This window comes from Panulirus ornatus, chromosome 73, assembly GCF_036320965.1.
Source record: "Panulirus ornatus isolate Po-2019 chromosome 73, ASM3632096v1, whole genome shotgun sequence".
NCBI lineage: Eukaryota > Metazoa > Arthropoda > Malacostraca > Decapoda > Palinuridae > Panulirus > Panulirus ornatus.
Window position 1 is genome coordinate 15,027,418 of NC_092296.1, and position 23,922 is coordinate 15,051,339.

The following is a 23,922-nucleotide window of genomic DNA, read 5'->3' on the forward strand; positions in this document are numbered from 1 at the left end:
CCTCCCAGCTGGTGCCAGCAGGTGACAGCGTGTGATGGCGCCATGACCAGTGGAGTGCCATGCCTCTAGCCTTGCCGGACTGCCCAGTGTCACTCGAGCGGCTGGGTTTAGTACAAATACCTTCACTCTGGGATACTCCTCCTCCAAGATGGCATACGGGTATAACTATAGTCAGGTCAGTAATGCCACCACTAACACCCCAAACATTACCTCTTGCAGTTTGAGTGTCTCATTTTGGGAAAGTCATATTCTGAGGGAATATTCTCACCTGGCCCCCTTCTCTGTTCCTTCTTTTGGAAAATTAAAAAAAATGATGAGAGGGGAGGATTTCCAGCCCCCCCGCTCCCTCCCCTTTTAGTCACCTTCTACGACACACAGGGAATACGTGGGAAGTATTCTTTCTCCCCTATCCCCAGGGATAAATATATATATATCCCCAGGGATATATATATATATATCCCCAGGGATATATATATATATATATATTTTTTTTTTTACTTTGTTACTGTCTCCCGCGTTTGCGAGGTAGCGCAAGGAAACAGACGAAAGAAATGGCCCAACCCACCCCCATACACATGTATATACATACGTCCACACACGCAAATATACATACCTACACAGCTTTCCATGGTTTACCCCAGACGCTTCACATGTCTTGATTCAATCCACTGACAGCACGTCAACCCCGGTATACCACATCGCTCCAATTCACTCTATTCCTTGCCCTCCTTTCACCCTCCTGCATGTTCAGGCCCCGATCACACAAAATCTTTTTCACTTTCATCTTTCCACCTCCAATTTGGTCTCCCTCTTCTCCTCGTTCCCTCCACCTCCGACACATATATCCTCTTGGTCAATCTTTCCTCACTCATTCTCTCCATGTGACCAAACCATTTCAAAACACCATCTTCTGCTCTCTCAACCACGCTCTTTTTATTTCCACACATCTCTCTTACCCTTACGTTACTTACTCGATCAAACCACCTCACACCACACATTGTCCTCAAACATCTCATTTCCAGCACATCCATCATCCTGCGCACAACTCTATCCATAGTCCACGCCTCGCAACCATACAACATTGTTGGAACCACTATTCCTTCAAACATACCCATTTTTGCTTTCCGAGATAATGTTCTCGACTTCCACACATTCTTCAAGGCTCCCAGAATTTTCGCCCCCTCCCCCACCCTATGATCCACTTCTGCTTCCATGGTTCCATCCGCTGCCAGATCCACTCCCAGATATCTAAAACACTTCACTTCCTCCAGTTTTTCTCTATTCAAACTCACCTCCCAATTGACTTGACCCTCAACCCTACTGTACCTAATAACCTTGCTCTTATTCACATTTACTCTTAACTTTCTTCTTTCACACACTTTACCAAACTCAGTCACCAGCTTCTGCAGTTTCTCACATGAATCAGCCACCAGCGCTGTATCATCAGCGAACAACAACTGACTCACTTCCCAAGCTCTCTCATCCCCAACAGACTTCATACTTGCCCCTCTTTCCAAAACTCTTGCATTCACCTCCCTAACAACCCCATCCGTAAACAAATTAAACAACCATGGAGACATCACACCCCTGCCACAAACCTACATTCACCGAGAACCAATCACTTTCCTCTCTTCCTACACGTACACATGCCTTACATCCTCGATAAAAACTTTTCACTGCTTCTAACAACTTGCCTCCCACACCATATATTCTTAATACCTTCCACAGAGCATCTCTATCAACTCTATCATATGCCTTCTCCAGATCCATAAATGCTACATACAAATCCATTTGCTTTTCTAAGTATTTCTCACATACATTCTTCAAAGCAAACACCTGATCCACACATCCTCTACCACTTCTGAAACCACACTGCTCTTCCCCAATCTGATGCTCTGTACATGCCTTCACCCTCTCAATCAATACCCTCCCATATAATTTGCCAGGAATACTCAACAAACTTATACCTCTATAATTTGAGCACTCACTCTTATCCCCTTTGCCTTTGTACAATGGCACTATGCACGCATTCCGCCAATCCTCAGGCACCTCACCATGAGTCATACATACATTAAATAACCTTACCAACAAGTCAACAATACAGTCACCCCCTTTTTTAATAAATTCCACTGCAATACCATCCAAACCTGCTGCCTTGCCGGCTTTCATCTTCCGCAAAGCTTTTACTACCTCTTCTCTGTTTACCAAATCATTTTCCCTAACCCTAGCACTTTGCACACCACCTCGACCAAAACACCCTATATCTGCCACTCTATCATCAAACACATTCAACAAACCTTCAAAATACTCACTCCATCTCCTTCTCACATCACCACTACTTGTTATCACCTCCCCATTTGCCCCCTTCACTGAAGTTCCCATTTGCTCCCTTGTCTTACGCACTTTATTTACCACCTTCCAGAACATCTTTTTATTCTCCCTAAAATTTAATGATACTCTCTCACCCCAACTCTCATATATATATATATATATATATATGTATATATATTTTTTGTTGAATGTGTCTGATGACAGAGTGGCAGATATAGGGTGTTTTGGTCGAGGTGGTGTGCAAAGTGAGAGGGTTAGGGAAAATGATTTGGTAAACAGAGAAGAGGTAGTAAAAGCTTTGCGGAAGATGAAAGCCGGCAAGGCAGCAGGTTTGGATGGTATTGCAGTGGAATTTATTAAAAAAGGGGGTGACTGTATTGTTGACTGGTTGGTAAGGTTATTCAATGTATGTATGACTCATGGTGAGGTGCCTGAGGATTGGCGGAATGCGTGCATAGTGCCATTGTACAAAGGCAAAGGGGATAAGAGTGAGTGCTCAAATTACAGAGGTATAAGTTTGTTGAGTATTCCTGGTAAATTATATGGGAGGGTATTGATTGAGAGGGTGAAGGCATGTACAGAGCATCAGATTGGGGAAGAGCAGTGCGGTTTCAGAAGTGGTAGAGGATGTGTGGATCAGGTGTTTGCTTTGAAGAATGTATGTGAGAAATACTTAGAAAAGCAAATGGATTTGTATGTAGCATTTATGGATCTGGAGAAGGCATATGATAGAGTTGATAGAGATGCTCTGTGGAAGGTATTAAGAATATATGGTGTGGGAGGCAAGTTGTTAGAAGCAGTGAAAAGTTTTTATCGAGGATGTAAGGCATGTGTACGTGTAGGAAGAGAGGAAAGTGATTGGTTCTCAGTGAATGTAGGTTTGCGGCAGGGGTGTGTGATGTCTCCATGGTTGTTTAATTTGTTTATGGATGGGGTTGTAAGGGAGGTAAATGCAAGAGTCCTGGAAAGAGGGGCAAGTATGAAGTCTGTTGGGGATGAGAGAGCTTGGGAAGTGAGTCAGTTGTTGTTCGCTGATGATACAGCGCTGGTGGCTGATTCATGTGAGAAACTGCAGAAGCTGGTGACTGAGTTTGGTAAAGTGTGTGGAAGAAGAAAGTTGAGAGTAAATGTGAATAAGAGCAAGGTTATTAGGTACAGTAGGGGTGAGGGTCAAGTCAATTGGGAGGTGAGTTTGAATGGAGAAAAACTGGAGGAAGTGAAGTGTTTTAGATATCTGGGAGTGGATCTGTCAGCGGATGGAACCATGGAAGCGGAAGTGGATCATAGGGTGGGGGAGGGGGCGAAAATTTTGGGAGCCTTGAAAAATGTGTGGAAGTCGAGAACATTATCTCGGAAAGCAAAAATGGGTATGTTTGAGGGAATAGTGGTTCCAACAATGTTGTATGGTTGCGAGGCGTGGGCTATGGATAGAGATGTGCGCAGGAGGATGGATGTGCTGGAAATGAGATGTTTGAGGACAATGTGTGGTGTGAGGTGGTTTGATCGAGTAAGTAACGTAAGGGTAAGAGAGATGTGTGGAAATAAAAAGAGCGTGGTTGAGAGAGCAGAAGAGGGTGTTTTGAAATGGTTTGGGCACATGGAGAGAATGAGTGAAGAGAGATTGACCAAGAGGATATATGTGTCGGAGGTGGAGGGAACGAGGAGAAGAGGGAGACCAAATTGGAGGTGGAAAGATGGAGTGAAAAAGATTTTGTGTGATCGGGGCCTGAACATGCAGGAGGGTGAAAGGAGGGCAAGAAATAGAGTGAATTGGAGTCATGTGGTATACAGGGGTTGACGTGCTGTCAGTGGATTGAAGCAAGGCATGTGAAGCGTCTGGGGTAAACCATGGAAAGCTGTGTAGGTATGTATATTTGCGTGTGTGGACGTGTGTATGTACATGTGTATGGGGGGGGGTTGGGCCATTTCTTTCGTCTGTTTCCTTGCGCTACCTCGCAAACGCGGGAGACAGCGACAAAGTATAAAAAAAAAAAAAAAAAAAAAAATATATTTTTTTCATACTATTCGCCATTTCCCGCGATAGCGAGGTAGCGTTAAGAACAGAGGACTGGGCCTTTGAGGGCATATCCTCACCTGGCCCTCTTCTCTGTTCCTTCTTTTGGAAAATTAAAAAAAAAAAAAAAAAAAAAAACGAGAGGGGAGGATTTCCAGCCCCCCGCTCCCTTCCCTTTTAGTTGCCTTCTATGACACGCAGGGAATACGTGGGAAGTATTCTTTCTCCCCTATCCCCAGGGATATATATATATATATATATATATATATATATATATATATATATATATATATATTTTTTTTTTTTTTTTTTATACTTTGTCGCTGTCTCCCGCGTTTGCGAGGTAGCGCAAGGAAACAGACGAAAGAAATGGCCCAACCCCCCCCATACACATATACATACACACGTCCACACACACAAATATACATACCTACACAGCTTTCCATGGTTTACCCCGACGCCCCACATGCCCTGATTCAATCCACTGACAGCACGTCAACCCCGGTATACCACATCGATCCAATTCACTCTATTCCTTGCCCTCCTTTCACCCTCCTGCATGTTCAGGCCCCGATCACACAAAATCCTTTTTACTCCATCTTTCCACCTCCAATTTGGTCTCCCACTTCTCCTCGTTCCCTTCACCTCCTACACATATATCCTCTTGGTCAATCTTTCCTCACTCATTCTCTCCATGTGCCCAAACCATTTCAAAACACCCTCTTCTGCTCTCTCAACCACGCTCTTTTTATTTCCACACATCTCTCTTACCCTTACGTTACTTACTCGATCAAACCACCTCACACCACACATTGTCCTCAAACATCTCATTTCCAGCACATCCACCCTCCTGCGCACAACTCTATCCATAGCTCACGCCTCGCAACCGTACAAAATTGTTGGAACCACTATTCCTTCAAACATACCCATTTTTGCTTTCCGAGATAATGTTCTCAACTTCCACACATTCTTCAAGGCTCCCAGGATTTTCGCCCCCTCCCCCACCTGGTGACTGAGTTTGGTAAAGTGTGTGACAGAAGAAAGTTAAGAGTAAATGTGAATAAGAGCAAGGTTATTAGGTACAGTAGGGTTGAGGGTCAAGTCAATTGGGAGGTAAGTTTGAATGGAGAAAAACTGGAGGAAGTAAAGTGTTTTAGATATCTGGGAGTGGATCTGGCATCGGATGGAACCATGGAAGCGGAAGATATATATATATATATCTTTTTTCTTTCTTTCAAACTATTCGCCATTTCCCACATTAGCGAGGTAGCGTTAAGAACAGAGGACTGGGCCTTTGAGGGAATACCCTCACCTGGCACAATTCTCTGTTCCTTCTTTTGGAAAAAAAAAAAAAAAAAAAAAAAAAAAAATATATATATAACAACCCCATCCATAAGCAATCCATAAACAAACTAAACAACCATGGAGACATCACACACCCCTGCCGCAAACCTACATTCACTGAGAACCAATCACTTTCCTCTCTTCCTACACGTACACATGCCTTACATCCTCGATAAAAACTTTTCACTGCTTCTAACAACTTGCCTCCCACACCATATATTCTTAATACCTTCCACAGAGCATCCCTATCATATGCCTTCTCCAGATCCATAAATGCTACATACAAATCCATTTGCTTTTCTAAGTTTTTCTCACATACATTCTTCAAAGCAAACACCTGATCCACACATCCTCTACCACTTCTGAAACCACACTGCTCTTCCCCAATCTGATGCTCTGTACATGCCTTCACCCTCTCAATCAATACCCTCCCATATAATTTACCAGGAATACTCAACAAACTTATACCTCTGTAATTTGAGCACTCACTCTTATCCCCTTTGCCTTTGTACAATGGCACTATGCACGCATTCCGCCAATCCTCAGGCACCTCACCATGAGTCATACATACATTGAATAACCTTACCAACCAGTCAATAATACAGTCACCCCCTGGGCATGAGAAGAAAGATCATGAGAGGCAAGTGTTTTGGGAGCAGCTGAATGAATGTGTTAGTGGTTTTGATGCACGAGACCGGGTTATAGTGATGGGTGATTTGAATGCAAAGGTGAGTAATGTGGCAGTTGAGGGAATAATTGGTATACATGGGGTGTTCAGTGTTGTAAATGGAAATGGTGAAGAGCTTGTAGATTTATGTGCTGAAAAAGGACTGGTGATTGGGAATACCTGGTTTAAAAAGCGAGATATACATAAGTATACATATGTAAGTAGGAGAGATGGCCAGAGAGCGTTATTGGATTACGTGTTAATTGACAGGCGCGCGAAAGAGAGACTTTTGGATGTTAATGTGCTGAGAGGTGCAACTGGAGGGATGTCTGATCATTATCTTGTGGAGGCTAAGGTGAAGATTTGTATGGGTTTTCAGAAAAGAAGAGTGAATGTTGGGGTGAAGAGGGTGGTGAGAGTAAGTGAGCTTGGGAAGGAGACTTATGTGAGGAAGTACGAGGAGAGACTGAGTACAGAATGGAAAAAGGTGAGAACAATGGAAGTAAGGGGAGTGGGGGAGGAATGGGATGTATTTAGGGAATCAGTGATGGATTGCGCAAAAGATGCTTGTGGCATGAGAAGAGTGGGAGGTGGGTTGATTAGAAAGGGTAGTGAGTGGTGGGATGAAGAAGTAAGATTATTAGTGAAAGAGAAGAGAGAGGCATTTGGACGATTTTTGCAGGGAAAATATGCAATTGAGTGGGAGATGTATAAAAGAAAGAGACAGGAGGTCAAGAGAAAGGTGCAAGAGGTGAAAAAGAGGGCAAATGAGAGTTGGGGTGAGAGAGTATCATTAAATTTTAGGGAGAATAAAAAGATGTTCTGGAAGGAGGTAAATAAAGTGCGTAAGACAAGGGAGCAAATGGGAACTTCAGTGAAGGGCGCAAATGGGGAGGTGATAACAAGTAGTGGTGATGGGAGAAGGAGATGGAGTGAGTATTTTGAAGGTTTGTTGAATGTGTTTGATGATAGAGTGGCAGATATAGGGTGTTTTGGTCGAGGTGGTGTGCAAAGTGAGAGGGTTAGGGAAAATGATTTGGTAAACAGAGAAGAGGTAGTAAAAGCTTTGCGGAAGATGAAAGCCGGCAAGGCAGCAGGTTTGGATGGTACTGCAGTGGAATTTATTAAATTTATTAAAAATAAATATATATATATATATATATATATATATATATATATATATATATATATATATATATATATATATATATATACAGGAGGGTGAAAGGGTGAAAAGGTGAAAGGGTGAAAAGGTAAAAAAAAAAAAAGGTGAAAGGCGGTTAAGTAATAGAGTGAATTGGATCGAAGTGGTATACCGGGGTCGACGTGCTGTCAATGGATTGAATCAGGGCATGTGAAGCATCTGGGGTAAACCGTGGAAAGTTCTGTGGGGCCTGGATGTGGAAAGGGAACTGTGGTTTCGGGCATTATTGCATGACAGCTAGAGACTGAGTGTGAACGAATGGGCCTTTGTTGCCTTTTCCTATCATTACCTCGCACACATGAGGGGGGAGGGGGATGTTATTCCATGTGTGGCGAGGTGGTGATAGGAATGAATTAAGGAAGACAGTGTGAACTGTGTGTTTGTGTAGATATGTATGTGTCTGTGTGTGTATATATATGTGTACATTGAGATGTATGGGTATGTATATTTGCGTGTGTGGACGTGTATGTATATACATGGGTATGGGGGTGGGTTGGGCCATTTCTTTCGTCTGTTTCCTTGCGCTACCTTGCAAACGCGGGAGACAGCGACAAAGCAAAATAAATAAATAAATAATATATATATATCTTCTATTTTATTTATCTATTTTGCTTTGTCGCTGTCTCCTGTGTTTCCGAGGTAGCGCAAGGAAACAGACGAAAGAAATGGCCCAACCCACCACCATACACATGTATATACATACATGTCCACATATGCAAATATACATACCCATACATCTCAATGTACACATATATATACACACACAGACATATATATAAATACACATGTACATAATCCATACCGTCTGCCTTTATTTATTCCCATCGCCACCTCGCCACACATGGAATAACATCCCCCTCCCCCTCATGTGTGCGAGGTAGCGCTAGGAAAAGATAACAAAGGCCCCATTCATACAAACTCAGTCTCTAGCTGTCATGTAATAATGCCCAAAACCACAGCTCCCTTTCCACATCCAGGGCCCACACAACTTTCCATGGTTTACCCTAAACGCTTCACATGCCCTGATTCAATCCATTGACAGCACGTTGACCCCAGTATACCACATCGATCCAATTCACTCTATTCCTTGCCCGCCTTTCACCCTCCTGCATGTTCAGGCCCCGATCACTCAAAATCTTTTTCACTCCATCTTTCCACCTCCAATTTGGTCTCCCACTTCTCGTTCCCTCCACCTCCGACATATATATCCTCTTGGTCAATCTTTCCTCACTCATTCTCTCCATGTGCCCAAACCATTTCACAACACCCTCTTCTGCTCTCTCAACCACGCTCTTTTTATTTCCACACATCTCTCTTACCCTTACGTTACTTACTCGATCAAACCACCTCACACCACATATTGTCCTCAAACATCTCATTTCCAGCACATCCACCCTCCTCCGCACAACTCTATCCATAGCCCACGCCTTGCAACCATATAACATTGTTGGAACCACTATTCCTTCAAACATAGCCATTTTTGCTTTCCAAGATAATGATCTTGACTTCCACACATTCTTCAACGATCCCAGAACTTTCGCCCCCTCCCCCACCCTATGATTCACTTCCTCTTCCATGGTTCCATCCACTGCCAGATCCACTCCCAGATATCTCAAACACTTCACTTCCTCCAGTTTTTCTCCTTTCAAACTTACCTCTCAGTTGACTTGTCCCTCAACCCTACTGTACCTAATAACCTTGCTCTTATTCATATTTACTCTCAGCTTTCTTCTTTCACACACTTTACCAAACTCAGTCACCAGCTTCTGCAGTTTCTCACATGAATCAGCCACCAGCGCTGTATCATCAGCGAACAACAACTGACTCACTTCCGAAGCTCTTTCATCCACAAACGACTGCATACTTGCCCCTCTTTCCAAAACTCTTTGAATGCAAGAGTTTGCAATGTGCGTACTGCAAGGAAAGAGACAAAAGAATGGCCAAACCCACCTACATACACATGTATATACATAAACGCCCACACACGCATATATACATACATATACATATATACATATGTACATATTCATACTTGCTGCCTTCATCCATTCCTGTCACCACCCCACCACACATGAAGTGGTACCCCCCCTCCTCCCGCGCGTGCACACGAGATAGCACTAGGAAAGGACAACAAAGGCCACATTTGTTCACACTCAGTCTCTAGCTGTCGTGTAATACACCCAAACCACAGCTCCATTTCTACATCCAGGTCCCACAAAACTTTCCATGGTTTACCCCAGACGCTTCACATGTCCTGGTTCAATCCATTGACAGCATGTCAACCCCGGAATACCACATTGTTCCAATTCACTCTATTCCTTGCACGTCTTTCGCCCTCCTGTATGTTTAGGGCCCAATCACTCAAAATCGTTTTCACTCCATTCTTCCACCTCCAACTTAGTCTCCCGCCTCTCCTTCTTCCCTCCAGGTCTGACACATATATCCTCTTTGTCAATCATTCCTCACTCATTCTTTCCATATATCCAAACCATTTCAACACACCCTCTTCTGCTCTCTCAACCACACTCTTTTTATTACCACACATCTCTATCACCCTTTCATTACTTACTCGATCAAACCACCTCACACCACATATTGTCCTTAAATATTTCATCTCCAACACATCCACCCTCCTTCGCATAACCCTATCTATAGCCCATGCCTCGCAACCATATAACTTTGTTGGAACCACTATTCCTTCAAACATACCCATTTTTGCCCTCTGAGATAACGTTCTTGCCTTCCACACATTCTTCAATGCTCCCAGAACCTTTGTCCCCTCCTTCACCCAGTGACTCACTTCTGCTTCCATGGTTCCATCCGCTGCCAGATCCACTCCCAGATATCTCAAACACTTCACTTCCTCCAGTTTTTCTCCATTCAAACTTACCTCCCAATTGGCTTGTCCCTCAACCCTACTGAACCTAATATCCTTGCTCTTATTCACATTTACTCTCAGCTTTCTTCTTTCACACACTTTACCGAACTCAGTCACCAACTTCTGCAGTTTCTCATCCGAATAAGCCACCAGCGCTGTATCATCAGCGAACAACAACTGACTGATTTTCCAAGCCCACTCGAACAACAACTGACTGATTTTCCAAGCCCACTCATCCACAACAGACTGCATACTTGCCCTTATCTCCAAAACTCTTGCATTCACCTCCCTAACAACCCCATCCATAAACAAATTAAACAACCATGGAGTCATCATGCACCCCAGCTGCAAACCAACATTCACTGGGAACCAATCACTTTCCTCTCTTTCTATTCATACACATGCCTTACATCCTTGGTAAAAACTTTTCACTGCTTCCAGCAACTTACCTCCCACACCATATACTCTTAAAACCATCCACAAAAAATCTCTATCAACCCTATCCTATGCCTTCTCCAGATCCATAAGTGCAACTTATAAATCCATTTGTTTTTCTAAGTATTTCCCACATACATTCTTCAAAGGAAACATCGAATCCAAACATCCTCTACCGCTTCTGAAACCACACTGCTCTTCCCCAATCTGATGCTCTGCACATGCCCTTACCCTCTCAATAAATACCCTCCCATATAATTTCCCAAGAATTCTCAACAGACCTATGCCTCTTTAATCTAAACACTCACCTTTATCCCCTTTGCCTTTGTACAATGTTACTATGCATGCATTCTGCCAATTCATCATTCTTTTTACAAAATGTCAATCTGACATGGAATGAGGCATCTGAAATAGGTATATATGGAGGCCTAGAATCTCAAATGGAATTCTTCTTTCTAAATAATAGAGCAACACTAATCGACATCAATCTATTTATGGCATTTGTCTGAAAAGGATTTTCCATGGAAATTAAATCCAAAGTCTAATCCCAGGTAGATGCAGCAGGTTGTCTTATTTTGCACACAAAATACACTATGTGTGAAGCATACCCACAGCATCATCATAAAATGCCAAATCTAAGGTACAATTTGTATCATATGTTCTTTCCAAATGGCATCGCCTTCAATAATTTACTGGCAATGTGTATGAGAAAAATATAATCATATCTTCAATAAAATCCATTATTCAAAAAAAAAATTTCACTTCAATCTTAGCAACAATATTGTTTCAGCCATAAGCATATCATACAACTATTTCAGGTATAAATAACACTTTTTACTTCAAAGAATTCTCATATATCATTTATCAAATATTATTAGCACTCTGCATTTGTCATAAAGAATCTCTTAAAATTTTACAACAGTTATACAGAAAAAATGAAGATAAGCGAGGTTTTACTAAGCTATAATCATCCTGATTCAACACAATAAAACAATAATCAAATGAATGACAATGATACTCACATTTGGAACAGCTCCTTGCTCGAAAGCTGGAAAAAGCTCACTTAAAATTATTGATAATAGGACTGTACAAACAGAAAATGCCTCCTGTGAGGTCATTCCCAATACCAGATAAACAACTCAACTCACCATATCTACTTGTAAAGATCTGTTCAATCTCACAGGCTTCTCTTACTCCGATACAGTTTTTATACTTTTGAAAGCCATGTTGCATCATAGGATCCAACCCTTCCTTGCTCTTTTGGTTACTATACCTGTAGCTTTGATCAATGGCTGGAAAGTTTTCATATCATCTCAGCATTCTGGTCGCTGCCTTCTTTAATTTACTGCAGCAATTCCTCAAGTTCATCCCTCTAAAAGCTGTGTCTTTAGAACAGTTTGATCCGTGTCCAACAGCATTTGACTAATGAGATGTAAATTTCTTTGAGCAAAAAATGGAGCTAGGTGTATGCTACATAAGTCCTTTTATATAAAGTATTATCTAAGTTATTCAAAATAAACTTTCATAAGTTTCTGTATCTGAAAACATCAGTGATAATTAAGGTTCAACAAAAATTACAAAATGAATGCAGTTACTGAAATGTTACTGGAATGCTTTACTATACCAGACTTTCCAATCAGAGAGTTCAGAAAAAGGAATTATAATCTACAATAATCAGAGTCGATACTCACACTGCATAATGACACCTTGCATGCGTGCCCTTGTCTGCTCTCGGAATTTTGCCAATTCCTCTTCGTACTGGCCCTTCTCTGTCATCAACCGTCGTACATGAGAGTTGGTAGACTGGATCATACCATAGAAGGTGCCTGCATTACGCTTGCTACAATCACCTCGCTCAAGCCAAGTGATGAGAATCTGAGCTGCCTTTGAAAAGGAATCATCACCTGTAAAAAAAAGAATGAAAAAAAATAAATAAATAATCAAACATTTTTTTCATACATAATCGCCATTTACCGCATTAGCGTGGTAGCATCAAGAAGAGAGGCCCGAGTCTTAGAAGGAAAATCTTCACTTGGCCCCATTCTCTGTTCCTTCTTTTGGAGCAGTAATAACTGGAGGGGAGGATTTCCAGCCCCCTGCTCCCACCCCTTTTAGTCACCTTCTACAACACGCAGGGAATACAAAATGGTAAGAGAGATTTATTTATTATTTATTTTATTTTGCTTTGTCGCTGTCTCCCGCATTTGCGAGGTAGCGCAAGGAAACAGAGAAATGGCCCAACCCACCCCCATACACAATGTATATACATACACGTCCACACACGCAAATATACATACCTATACATCTCAATGTACACATATATATACACACACAGACATACATATATACCCATGCACACAATTCACACTGCCTGCCTTTATTCATTCCCATCGCCACCTCGGCACACATGGAATACCATCCCCCTCCCCCCTCATGTGTACAAGGTAGCACTAGGAAAAGACAACAAAGGCCCCATTCGTTCACACTCAGTCTCTAGCTCTCATGCAATAATGCCCGAAACCACAGCTCCCTTTCCACATCCAGGGCCCACACAACTTTCCATGGTTTACCCCAGACGCTTCACATGCCCTAATTCAATCCACTGACAGCATGTCAACCCTGGTATACCACATCGATCCAATTCACTCTATTCCTTGCCCGCCTTTCACCCTCCTGCATGTTCAGGCCCCGATCACTCAAAATCTTTTTCACTCAATCTTTCCACCTCCAATTTGGTCTCCCACTTCTCCTTGTTCCCTCCACCTCCAACACATATATCCTCTTGGTCAATCTTTCCTCACTCATTCTCTCCATGTGCCCAAACCATTTCAAAACACCCTCTTCTGCTCTCTCAACCACACTCTTTTTATTTCCACTCATCTCTCTTACCCTTACATTACTTACTCGATCAAACCACCTCACCACACATTGTCCTCAAACATCTCATTTCCAGCACATCCACCCTCCTGCGCACAACTCTATCCATAGCCCAGGCCTCGCAACCATACAACATTGTTGGAACCACTATTCCTTCAAACATACCCATTTTTGCTTTCCGAGATAATGTTCTCGACTTCCACACATTCTTCAAGGCTCCCAGGATTTTCGCCCCCTCCCCCACCCTATGATTCACTTCCGCTTCCATGGTTCCATCCGCTGCCAGATCCACTCCCAGATATCTAAAACACTTTACTTCCTCCAGTTTTTCTCCATTCAAACTTACCTCCCAACTGACTTGACCCTCAGCCCTACTGTACCTAATAACCTTGCTCTTATTCACATTTACTCTTAACTTTCTTCTTTCACACACTTTACCAAACTCAGTCACCAGCTTCTGCAGTTTCTCACATGAATCAGCCACCAGCGCTGTATCATCAGCGAACAACAACTGACTCACTTCCCAAGCTCTCTCATCCACAACAGACTTCATACTTGCCCCTCTTTCCAAAACTCTTGCATTCACCTCCCTAACAACCCCATCCATAAACAAATTAAACAACCATGGAGACATCACACACCCCTGCCGCAAACCTACATTCACTGAGAACCAATCACTTTCCTCTCTTCCTACACGTACACATGCCTTACATCCTCGATAAAAACTTTTCACTGCTTCTAACAACTTGCCTCCCACACCATATATTCTTAATACCTTCCACAGAGCATCTCTATCAACTCTATCATATGCCTTCTCCAGATCCATAAATGCTACATACAAATCCATTTGCTTTTCTAAGTTTTTCTCACATACATTCTTCAAAGCAAACACCTGATCCACACATCCTCTACCACTTCTGAAACCACACTGCTCTTCCTCAATCTGATGCTCTGTACATGCCTTCACCCTCTCAATCAATACCCTCCCATATAATTTGCCAGGAATACTCAACAAACTTTTTTTTTTTTCTTTTTTTTTTGCTTTGTCGCTGTCTCCCGCGTTTGCGAGGTAGCGCAAGGAAACAGACGAAAGAAATGGCCCAACCCACCCCCATACACATGTATATACATACGTCCACACATGCAAATATACATACCTACACAGCTTTCAATGGTTTACACCAGACGCTTCACATGCCCTGATTCAATCCACTGACAGCACGTCGACCCCGGTATACCACATTGTTCCAATTCACTCTACTTCTTGCACGCCTTTCACCCTCCTGCATGTTCAGGCCCCGATCACTCAAAATCTTTTTCACTCCATCTTTCCACCTCCAATTTGGTCTCCCACTTCTCGTTCCCTCCACCTCTGACACATATATCCTCTTGGTCAATCTTTCCTCACTCATTCTCTCCATGTGAAGAAACCATTTCAAAACACCCTCTTCTGCTCTCTCAACCACACTCTTTTTATTCCACTCAACAAACTTATACCTCTGTAATTTGAGCACTCACTCTTATCCCCTTTGCCTTTGTACAATGGCACTATGCACACATTCTGCCAATCCTCAGGCACCTCACCATGAGTCATACATACATTAAATAACCTTACCAACCAGTCAACAATACAGTCACCACCTTTTTCAATAAATTCCACTGCAATACCATCCAAACCTGCTGCCTTGCCAGCTTTCATCTTCCGCAAAGCTTTTACTGCCTCTTCTCTGTTTACCAAATCATTTTCCCTAACCCTCTCACTTTGCACACCACCTCAACCAAAACACCCTATATCTGCCACTCTATCATCAAACACATTCAACAAACCTTCAAAATACTCACTCCATCTCCTTCTCACATCACCACTACTTGTTATCACCTCCCCATTTGCGCCCTTCACTGAAGTTCCCATTTGCTCCCTTGTCTTGCGCACTTTATTTACCTCCTTCCAGAACATCTTTTTATTCTCCCTAAAATTTGAAGATACTCTCTCACCCCAACTCTCATTTGTCCTCTTTTTCACCTCTTGCACCTTTCTCTTGACCTCCTGTCTCTTTCTTTTATACATCTCCCACTCAATTGCATTTTTCCCCTGCAAAAATTGTCCAAATGCCTCTCTCTTCTCTTTCACTAATAATCTTACTTCTTCATCCCACCACTCACTACCCTTTCTAATCAACCCACCTCCCACTCTTCTCATGCCACAAGCATCTTTTGCGCAATCCATCACTGATTCCCTAAATACATCCCATTCCTCCCCCACTCCCCTTACTTCCATTGTTCTCACCTTTTTCCATTCTGTACTCAGTCTCTCCTGGTACTTCCTCACACAGGTCTCCTTCTCAAGCTCACTTACTCTCACCACCCTCTTCACCCCAACATTCACTCTTCTTTTCTGAAAACCCATACAAATCTTCACCTTAGCCTCCACAAGATAATGATCAGACATCCCTCCAGTTGCACCTCTCAGCACATTAACATCCAAAAGTCTCTCTTTCGCGTGCCTGTCAATTAACACGTAATCCAATAACGCTCTCTGGCCATCTCTCCTACTTACATACGTATACTTATGTATATCTCGCTTTTTAAACCAGGTATTCCCAATCACCAGTCCTTTTTCAGCACATAAATCTACAAGCTCTTCACCATTTCCAATTACAACACTGAACACCCCATGTATACCAATTATTCCCTCAACTGCCACATTACTCACCTTTGCATTCAAATCACCCATCACTATAACCCGGTCTCGTGCATCAAAACCACTAACACACTCATTCAGCTGCTCCCGAAACACTTGCCTCTCATGATCTTTCTTCTCATGCCCAGGTGCATATGCACCAATAATCACCCATCTCTCTCCGTCAACTTTCAGTTTTACCCATATTAATCGAGAATTTACTTTCTTACATTCTATCACATACTCCCACAACTCCTGTTTCAGGAGTACTGCTACTCCTTCCTTTGCTCTTGTCCTCTCACTAACCCCTGACTTTACCCCCAAGACATTCCCAAACCACTCTTCCCCTTTACCCTTGAGCTTCGTTTCACTCAGAGCCAAAACATCCAGGTTCCTTTCCTCAAACATACTACCTATCTCTCCTTTTTTCACATCTTGGTTACATCCACACACATTTAGACACCCCAGTCTGAGCCTTCGAGGAGGATGAGCACTCTCCGCGTGACTCCTTCTTCTGTTTCCCATTTTAGAAAGTTAAAAAATACGAGGGGGGGAGGATTTCTGGCCCCCCGCTCCCGTCCCCTCTAGTCGCCTTCTACGACACGCGAGGAGATGTATGGTAATAAAAAGTGTGTGGTTGCAAGAGCAGAAGAGGGTGCGTTAAGATGGTTTGGATATATGGAGAGAATGAGTGAGGAAAGATTGACAAAGAGGATATATGTGTCTGAGGCGGAAGGAACATGGAGAAATGGGGGACCAAATTGGAGGTGGAACAATGGAGTGAAAAAGATTTTGAACAATTGGGGCCTGAACATACAGGAGGGTGAGAAATGTGCAAAAAAAAAAAGAGTGAATTGGAACGATGAGGTATACCAAGGTTGACGTGCTGTCAATAGACTGAATCAGGGCATGTGAAACGTCTGGAGTAAACCATGGAAAGGTCTGTGGGGCCTGGATGTGACCTTCATATACTCTTTTTGGATTTTGATTAATTCCTGGTGATTTTCATCTGTTCCCATGATTTGAATTTCATTGATGTTTTCTTCTTTTGGCAAATTAGTCCTTCTATTCTCCTATTCAACCATGATGGCTCTGAAATTTTGCACGTTCTCTTCGTAATTCCTGGAATATGTTTATTTTCAATCTCAAATACTGTGTTTTTAGTATCCCACATTTCCTCTACAATGTGAACATCAAGAAGTTATCTCCAATTGGTACTGTGAACTTTGTGTCTACTGTTTTCCAAATTCATTTGCATGTAATCTGGGATCAAAGAGTTTGTTGTCATTTATTTTAAAATCTAAGTTTATGTCTAATCTAATCAAACTGTGATTGCTGTTTGACAAACTCTTGCCTTCTTCACAAGAGTTGATTAAGTTTGTGCCACTTGTGAGGACAAGATCAAGAATGTTTTTACCTCTACTTGGCTTTTTAATTAACAGTTCTAGAAAACGACTTCAATCAGTTTCATTAGTCTCGTTCCCTCTCAGTCACCTGTTAAAGTGTTCCAGTTTGTTTGGACTGTTGAAGTCTCCTACTATTATAACCACTTTACTGTTCACTAGTTTTGATTCCACTATATAGCATCTTATCATCATCTTCTTTTGCTTAGATTTGTAAATAAGACCAAGACATTGGTTACTTTTGAACTTTTCGGTAATGTCAATAAAAAGAGAGTCATAAGTGTGTGTGTCTACTTTACGTATCTTACTAGCACTGAGACTGTTATCAACGTAGATCAAAACTCCACACCTACCTTGTATAAGCAATCTTTCGTAAATAGTTTGTATCAGGGTATTGCTAACAGCGATTAAGTGTTTACTCTCAGAGTTTACCTAAGGTTTTGAGACTGCAACAATGTTCGGTTTTTCATTAACTGCAGAGGATACAAGTTCATCACGTTTCGTAATGATGCTCTGGGCATTTGTGTACATTAAACTTATCTTTCTTGGTGTTGATTTCTGGATTGAATTTGCTTTTTTTCATTGCCGGTATGCATGTTTGTATTATCACTATTAATGTCTGCATGTGCAGCAGCGGGAAAGAAAAAGTTCTCCATCTGTTTTGGGTTCATCGCCTTACTCTAACCCTCCCTACACTGGATCCAGCCAGCCTTGGTCCTAAAAGTTACCTGAGAGGTGACTACTTATACTTTTAACTTGTCCCCAACTAACCCTTTGACCTTTCTTGCTAATTCCCCTACTTATGAGAGTACTATTAAAGTTCTTAACCAAGACACAAACATTACATCAGGGTGTCCTTTGTTTCAAACATAGGTAATCATAGTACTGTATCATATTATTTTCCTCCTCCTTCAACAATATCAAACAGTATCTAATGCATAAAAAATCTGAGGTAAATACTTCATAAAGGTTCAGTCATATCTGACAGCCAACTCATCATCTGACTTAATGCTCCATCTATTGGGGTATCGTGCAAATGGAAATATCAACATAGTGCACAACTGAGATACACGCAAATTTTTCAAAGTAACTTAAAGGGAAAACAGAAGGAGTCATGCGGGGAGTGCTCATCCTTCCCGAAATCTCAGATTGGGGTATTTAATTGTGTGTGGATGTAACCAAGATGAGAAAAAAAGGTGAGACAGGTAGTATGTTTGAGGAAAGGAACCTGGATGTTTTGGCTCTGAGTGAATTGAAGCTCAAGGGTAAGGGGGAAGAGTGATTTAGGAATGTCTTAGGAGTAAAGTCAGAGGTTGGTGAGAGGACAAGAGCAAAGGAAGGAGTAGCACTACTCATGGAACAGGAGTTGTGGGAGTGTGTGATAGTGTAAGAAGTAAGCTTTCTTGATATGGGTAAAACTGAAAGTGGATGGAGAGAGATGGGTGATTATTGGTGCCTATGCACCTAGTCATAAGAAGAAAGATTATGAGAGGCAAGTGTTTTGGGAGCAGGTGAGTGAGTGTGTCAGCAGCTTTGATGCATGAGACCAGGTTCTAGTGATGGGTGATTTGAATGCAAAGGTGAGTAATGTGGCAGTTGTGGGTATAATCGGTGTACATGGGGTGTTCAGGGTTGTAAATGGAAATGGTGAGGAGGACTGGTGATTGGGAATACCTGGTTTAAAAGAGAGATATACATAAGTATATGTATGTAAGTAGGATGAGAGGGCTTGGGAAGTGAGTCAGATGGTGTTCACTCATGACACAGCGCTGGTGGCTGATTCGGGTGAGAAACTGCAGAAGTTGGTGACTGAGTTTGGCAAAGTGTGTGAAAGAAGAAAGCTGAGTAAATGTGAATAAGAGCAAAGTTATTAGGTTCAGTAGGGCTGAAGGACAAGTTAATTGGGAGGTAAGTTTGAATAGAGAAACTGGAGGAAGTGAAGTGTTTTTGATATATCTATGCTACATATATGCTAAGCGGATGGAACCATGGAAGTGGAATTGAGTCACAGGGTGGGGAGGGGGCGAAGGTTCTGGGAGCACTGAAAAATGTGTGGAAGGGGAGAACATTATCTCTGGGGTGAAAAATGGGTATGTTTGAAGGAATAGTGGTTCCAACAATGTTATATGGTTGCGAGGCAAGGGCTATATATAGGGTTGTGCAGAGGAGGGTGGATGTGCTGGAAATGAGATGTTTGAGGACAATATGTGGGGTGAGGTGGTTTGATCGAGTAAGTAATGTAAGGGTAAGAGAGATGAGTGGTTATAAAAAGAGTGTGGTTGAGAGAGCAGAAGAGGGTGTTTTGAAATGGTTTGGTCACATGGAGAGAATGAGTGAGGAAAGATTGACCAAGAGGATACATGTGTCAGAGGTGGAGGGAACGAGGAGAAGTGGGAGACCAAATTGGAGGTGGAAAGATGGAGTGAAAAAAATTTTGAGCGATCGGGGCCTGAACATACAAGAAGGTGAAAGGCGTGCAAGGAATAGAGTGAATTGGAACAATGTGGTATACCGGGGTCGATGTGCTGTCAATGGATTGAACCCGGGCATATGAAGCATCTGGGGTAAATCATGGAAAGTTTAGTGGGGCCTGGATGTGGAAAGGGAGCTGTGGTTCTGGTGCATTACACATGACAGCTAGAAACTGAGTGTGAATGAATGTGGCCTTTGCTGTCTTTTCCTCACGCTAACTTGCATGCAAGTGGGGAGGGGGATGTTGTTTCATGTGTGGCAGGGTGGTAATGGGAATGAATGAAGGCAGCATATGTGAATATGTACATGTGTATATATGTATATGTCTGTATATGTATGCATATGTTGAAATGTATAAGTATGTATATGTGCAGGGTGTGGGTGTTTATGTATATACATGAGTATGTGGGTGGGTTGGGCCATTCTTTCATTTGTTTCCTTGCGTTACCTCGCTAACGCGGGAGACAGTGACAAAGTATAATAATAAATAAATAAAACGTTGAAATGTATGGGTATGTATATGTGCATACGTGGGCGTTTATGTATATACGTGTGTATGTGTTGGGCCATTCTTTTGTCTGTTTCCTTACGCTACCTTGTTAACGCAGGAGACAGCAGATAAGTATAATAAATAAATAATGCTGCCATTTACTCTTACAGGCACTAATTCCATTACATGAAAAAAAAAATATATAATATAATTTACCCTTCAGTTGTTCTGCAATGAGGGTAGCTTCATGTTCTGAATAGTGAACAACTGGAGGGGGGGATGGCGGCCGTAATCTCTCTGCTTCAATACGTTCCCGATGACGCTGTTCTCTTTGCAACTGTCTCTGTCGACACTCCCATTCGTACCTGAAATCGTGGAATGCATTAGCGACTAATCATAACAAAAACAAAATGTAATGAAATCTAAATACATATCTTATAGTTTTACAATCAAAGTCTCGAGCACTAAACAACCACCCTTCCAACTTAGTTTTAAACATCAACCCACCAGTCATAAGTCCATCTGCAACAACACTCCCCAGACATACATAATTACATTTTCTCATCCAAGTTCCAAACATCACCTACCCCTGCAACACTATAAACACCATTTTATATCTGAGGACCTTGTAGGTAATAGTTGGTAGGCAGTCAACCAGGGAGGTACATTACTGGTACTTCCCACCTGTGTCTCGGGATGGTTGATGACAGTTGCGTGGTTAGCCAGCGCTTCAGTGGTTGTCAATATGCACTCCTCTGGCTCAGGTATCTATCTTTTCTTTCTACCTCACCCACATGTAGACTGCTATCATTCTGTCCATAAACATACAATTCCTCCTTGTCACACATAACACTTGATAACATCTCACAAAGCTCATTCTTTGTCACTAGATTTTCCTGTGGTGAGCATTATGCATTAGTCCTGCTTTTTGGCAAAATGGTAGGAGCAACAGATAAAAGCAGTAGCACAAAACATTGGACAGAAGCATTAGTTAGAAATTTCACCAACAACTTGTGACATGGCACATTGTGCCCAAGGCGAGATGGACCGACGAGGAGGTAGAGCTCCTTGCTAGGGCAAAGGCAAAGATGGCAGCTGGTCCCTCTCTAGTAGCTGGGCTGGGCCTGAACCAGCGGTTACAGGCTACTGCTCCAGGCCAGTCAGTAGAAGCAATCAAGGGCCTCCACAGAAAAAGAACATAAAAGGCCCATGTTCAAGAGTTGATCCTGGACGTTAACCCTCACCACGAGGACAGTGTAGGTGGAGAGGTTGCGTTTAGTACGCTAAATGGAAGACTTGTCCCGGACAACATGAGGCAACACGCAGTGGCAATAGGGAGGGAGCACCATGTGACAGAAGGCGCATGAGTGCTAACTCCGGTGGGGAAGGTTTCACTGATCTGGGAGAGGGAGCTGCTCTCGATGGAGGACAGCCTGCCGATCCTGGTGATGGTGCTGACCCCACGGTTTTATCTGTCCCTGACACTCTGTGGGCTCCCAAACCCAATCTCAATCCAGTGCCTCTTTTGTCTAGTGACTATCTCCTATCTTGGCACACTAGGGCCTGGTCCCACCAATCCTGTGTGGGGCGAAGAAGTGTTAAATGTCGCCCTTGGACATCTGCGTCGAGGGGACAACCTCTCTGTCATCACGGCAGCCACATAACACGCCAGGAAATTGGTAAGTTCCTGTGGCTCGACCAATGACCACCCAAATCGAGGTGAGGGTGGAACAGGACAACCAGCGAACACGGGTGGCATTCGCTGAACCGAGGGGGTCCCTGAGTAGAAACCGACTGCGCAGGGAGCGGTATAAAACAATACAGCGGCTTTATCAGAAGAATCAGTCACTGGCCGCTGGACAGGTACTGAAAGTTGAATGGGAGGTTCCGCCAATGTCAGTTGGGCCTGAAACCCACAACCCCTTTTCAGAAGCTCTTTTTGCGGCCATCAGAGCCAGACAAGCGTGCCATAACTGATTTTGACCAAATATGCAGACCAAAAGCAGAGATCATGACCATGGGAGAGGTTGCACACCACCTCACAGTCACAAAAATATCGACACCAGGTCCTGACGGAATGCAGACAAGGCTCCTAAAGTCTATCCCTCCGAGAATGCTCTGCAAGATGTTCAACTTGTAGATTGCCACCTCTGAGTTGCCAGAGCCACTCAAAGCAAACAGGACAGTACTGATACCCAAGGTACCAAATCTCACCCAGCCCAAAGACTACAGGACAATCACCATCTCATATGCCATAGTCAGACTACTCCATAAGATCCTGAGCAGCCGCATCTTGAGCCTCATCCAGAATGATGGAGCTCAAAAGGCATTCATCCCTGTAGACAGATGCCTCGAGATTCTCATGATCTTGGATGCGATCATTGGTCGTGCATGGGCAAAGTCCCACGCTGTGCACCTGGCATTCCTCAACATGGCTAAAGCATTCGATAGTGTTAATCATAGCATTATTGCGTGGGCTATGTCGCAGAAGGGCATTCCTGCCCCTGTCAGGGCATACATTATGTTGAAGTACGACTAAGCCTTCACTCGTATTGAAGGCAGCAGTGGGATGTCGGAGCCAATTAAAATGACACATGGGATCAAACAGGGTGATCCCTTATCTCCAATTCTTTTTAACCTTGCGATCAATGAAGAGGTCGCAAGGGTTAAGGAATTGGGAGTGGGAGTGAGATTTGGAGACCAAAGGGTGTCAGTGCTAGCCTTTGCTGATGACTTGGTTCTGGTGGCCCAGACGACTGGCGGTCTGCAAAAAGTAGTTGATGTCATGGTGGAGACACTCGCGGGAGAAGATCTTCAGGTGAACCTGAGAAAGTGTCGGTCCCTCAGCATGGAGACTGATGGCAAGCACAAGACTTGGTATGTCTATAAGAACAGGACATTCCAAGTCTTGGGCAGCGCTATCGGCTCCATGGACGCTGAGAACAACTACAAGTACCTCGGTATTCTTGTTGGGGCAGGGATAGGCGAAAATCCTACAGCGCCCTGCTAAAAGAGGGGCTATCTAATATCACCAGAACCCCTCTAAAACCTCAGCGGAGGATTGCTATCCTCATTGACTTCCTCATATCCAAGCTGATGCATCGCTTGGTGTTGGGGGAAGTATATA

At 42.9% G+C, this 23,922-nt stretch overlaps 1 protein-coding gene across 1 annotated transcript in view; it reads right to left on the minus strand.

Moving 5' to 3' along the window:
* LOC139748269 (ecto-NOX disulfide-thiol exchanger 1) overlaps window positions 1-23,922 on the minus strand; it is a 217,819-nt gene that overhangs the window by 123,997 nt on the left and 69,900 nt on the right. Inside the window, exons 9-10 of the mRNA XM_071661229.1 lie at window positions 21,012-21,160; window positions 12,565-12,777 (exon numbers count right to left, since the gene is read on the minus strand). Coding sequence (XP_071517330.1) covers window positions 12,565-12,777; window positions 21,012-21,160 — 362 coding nt within the window. The remainder of the gene's footprint in view (window positions 1-12,564; window positions 12,778-21,011; window positions 21,161-23,922) is intronic.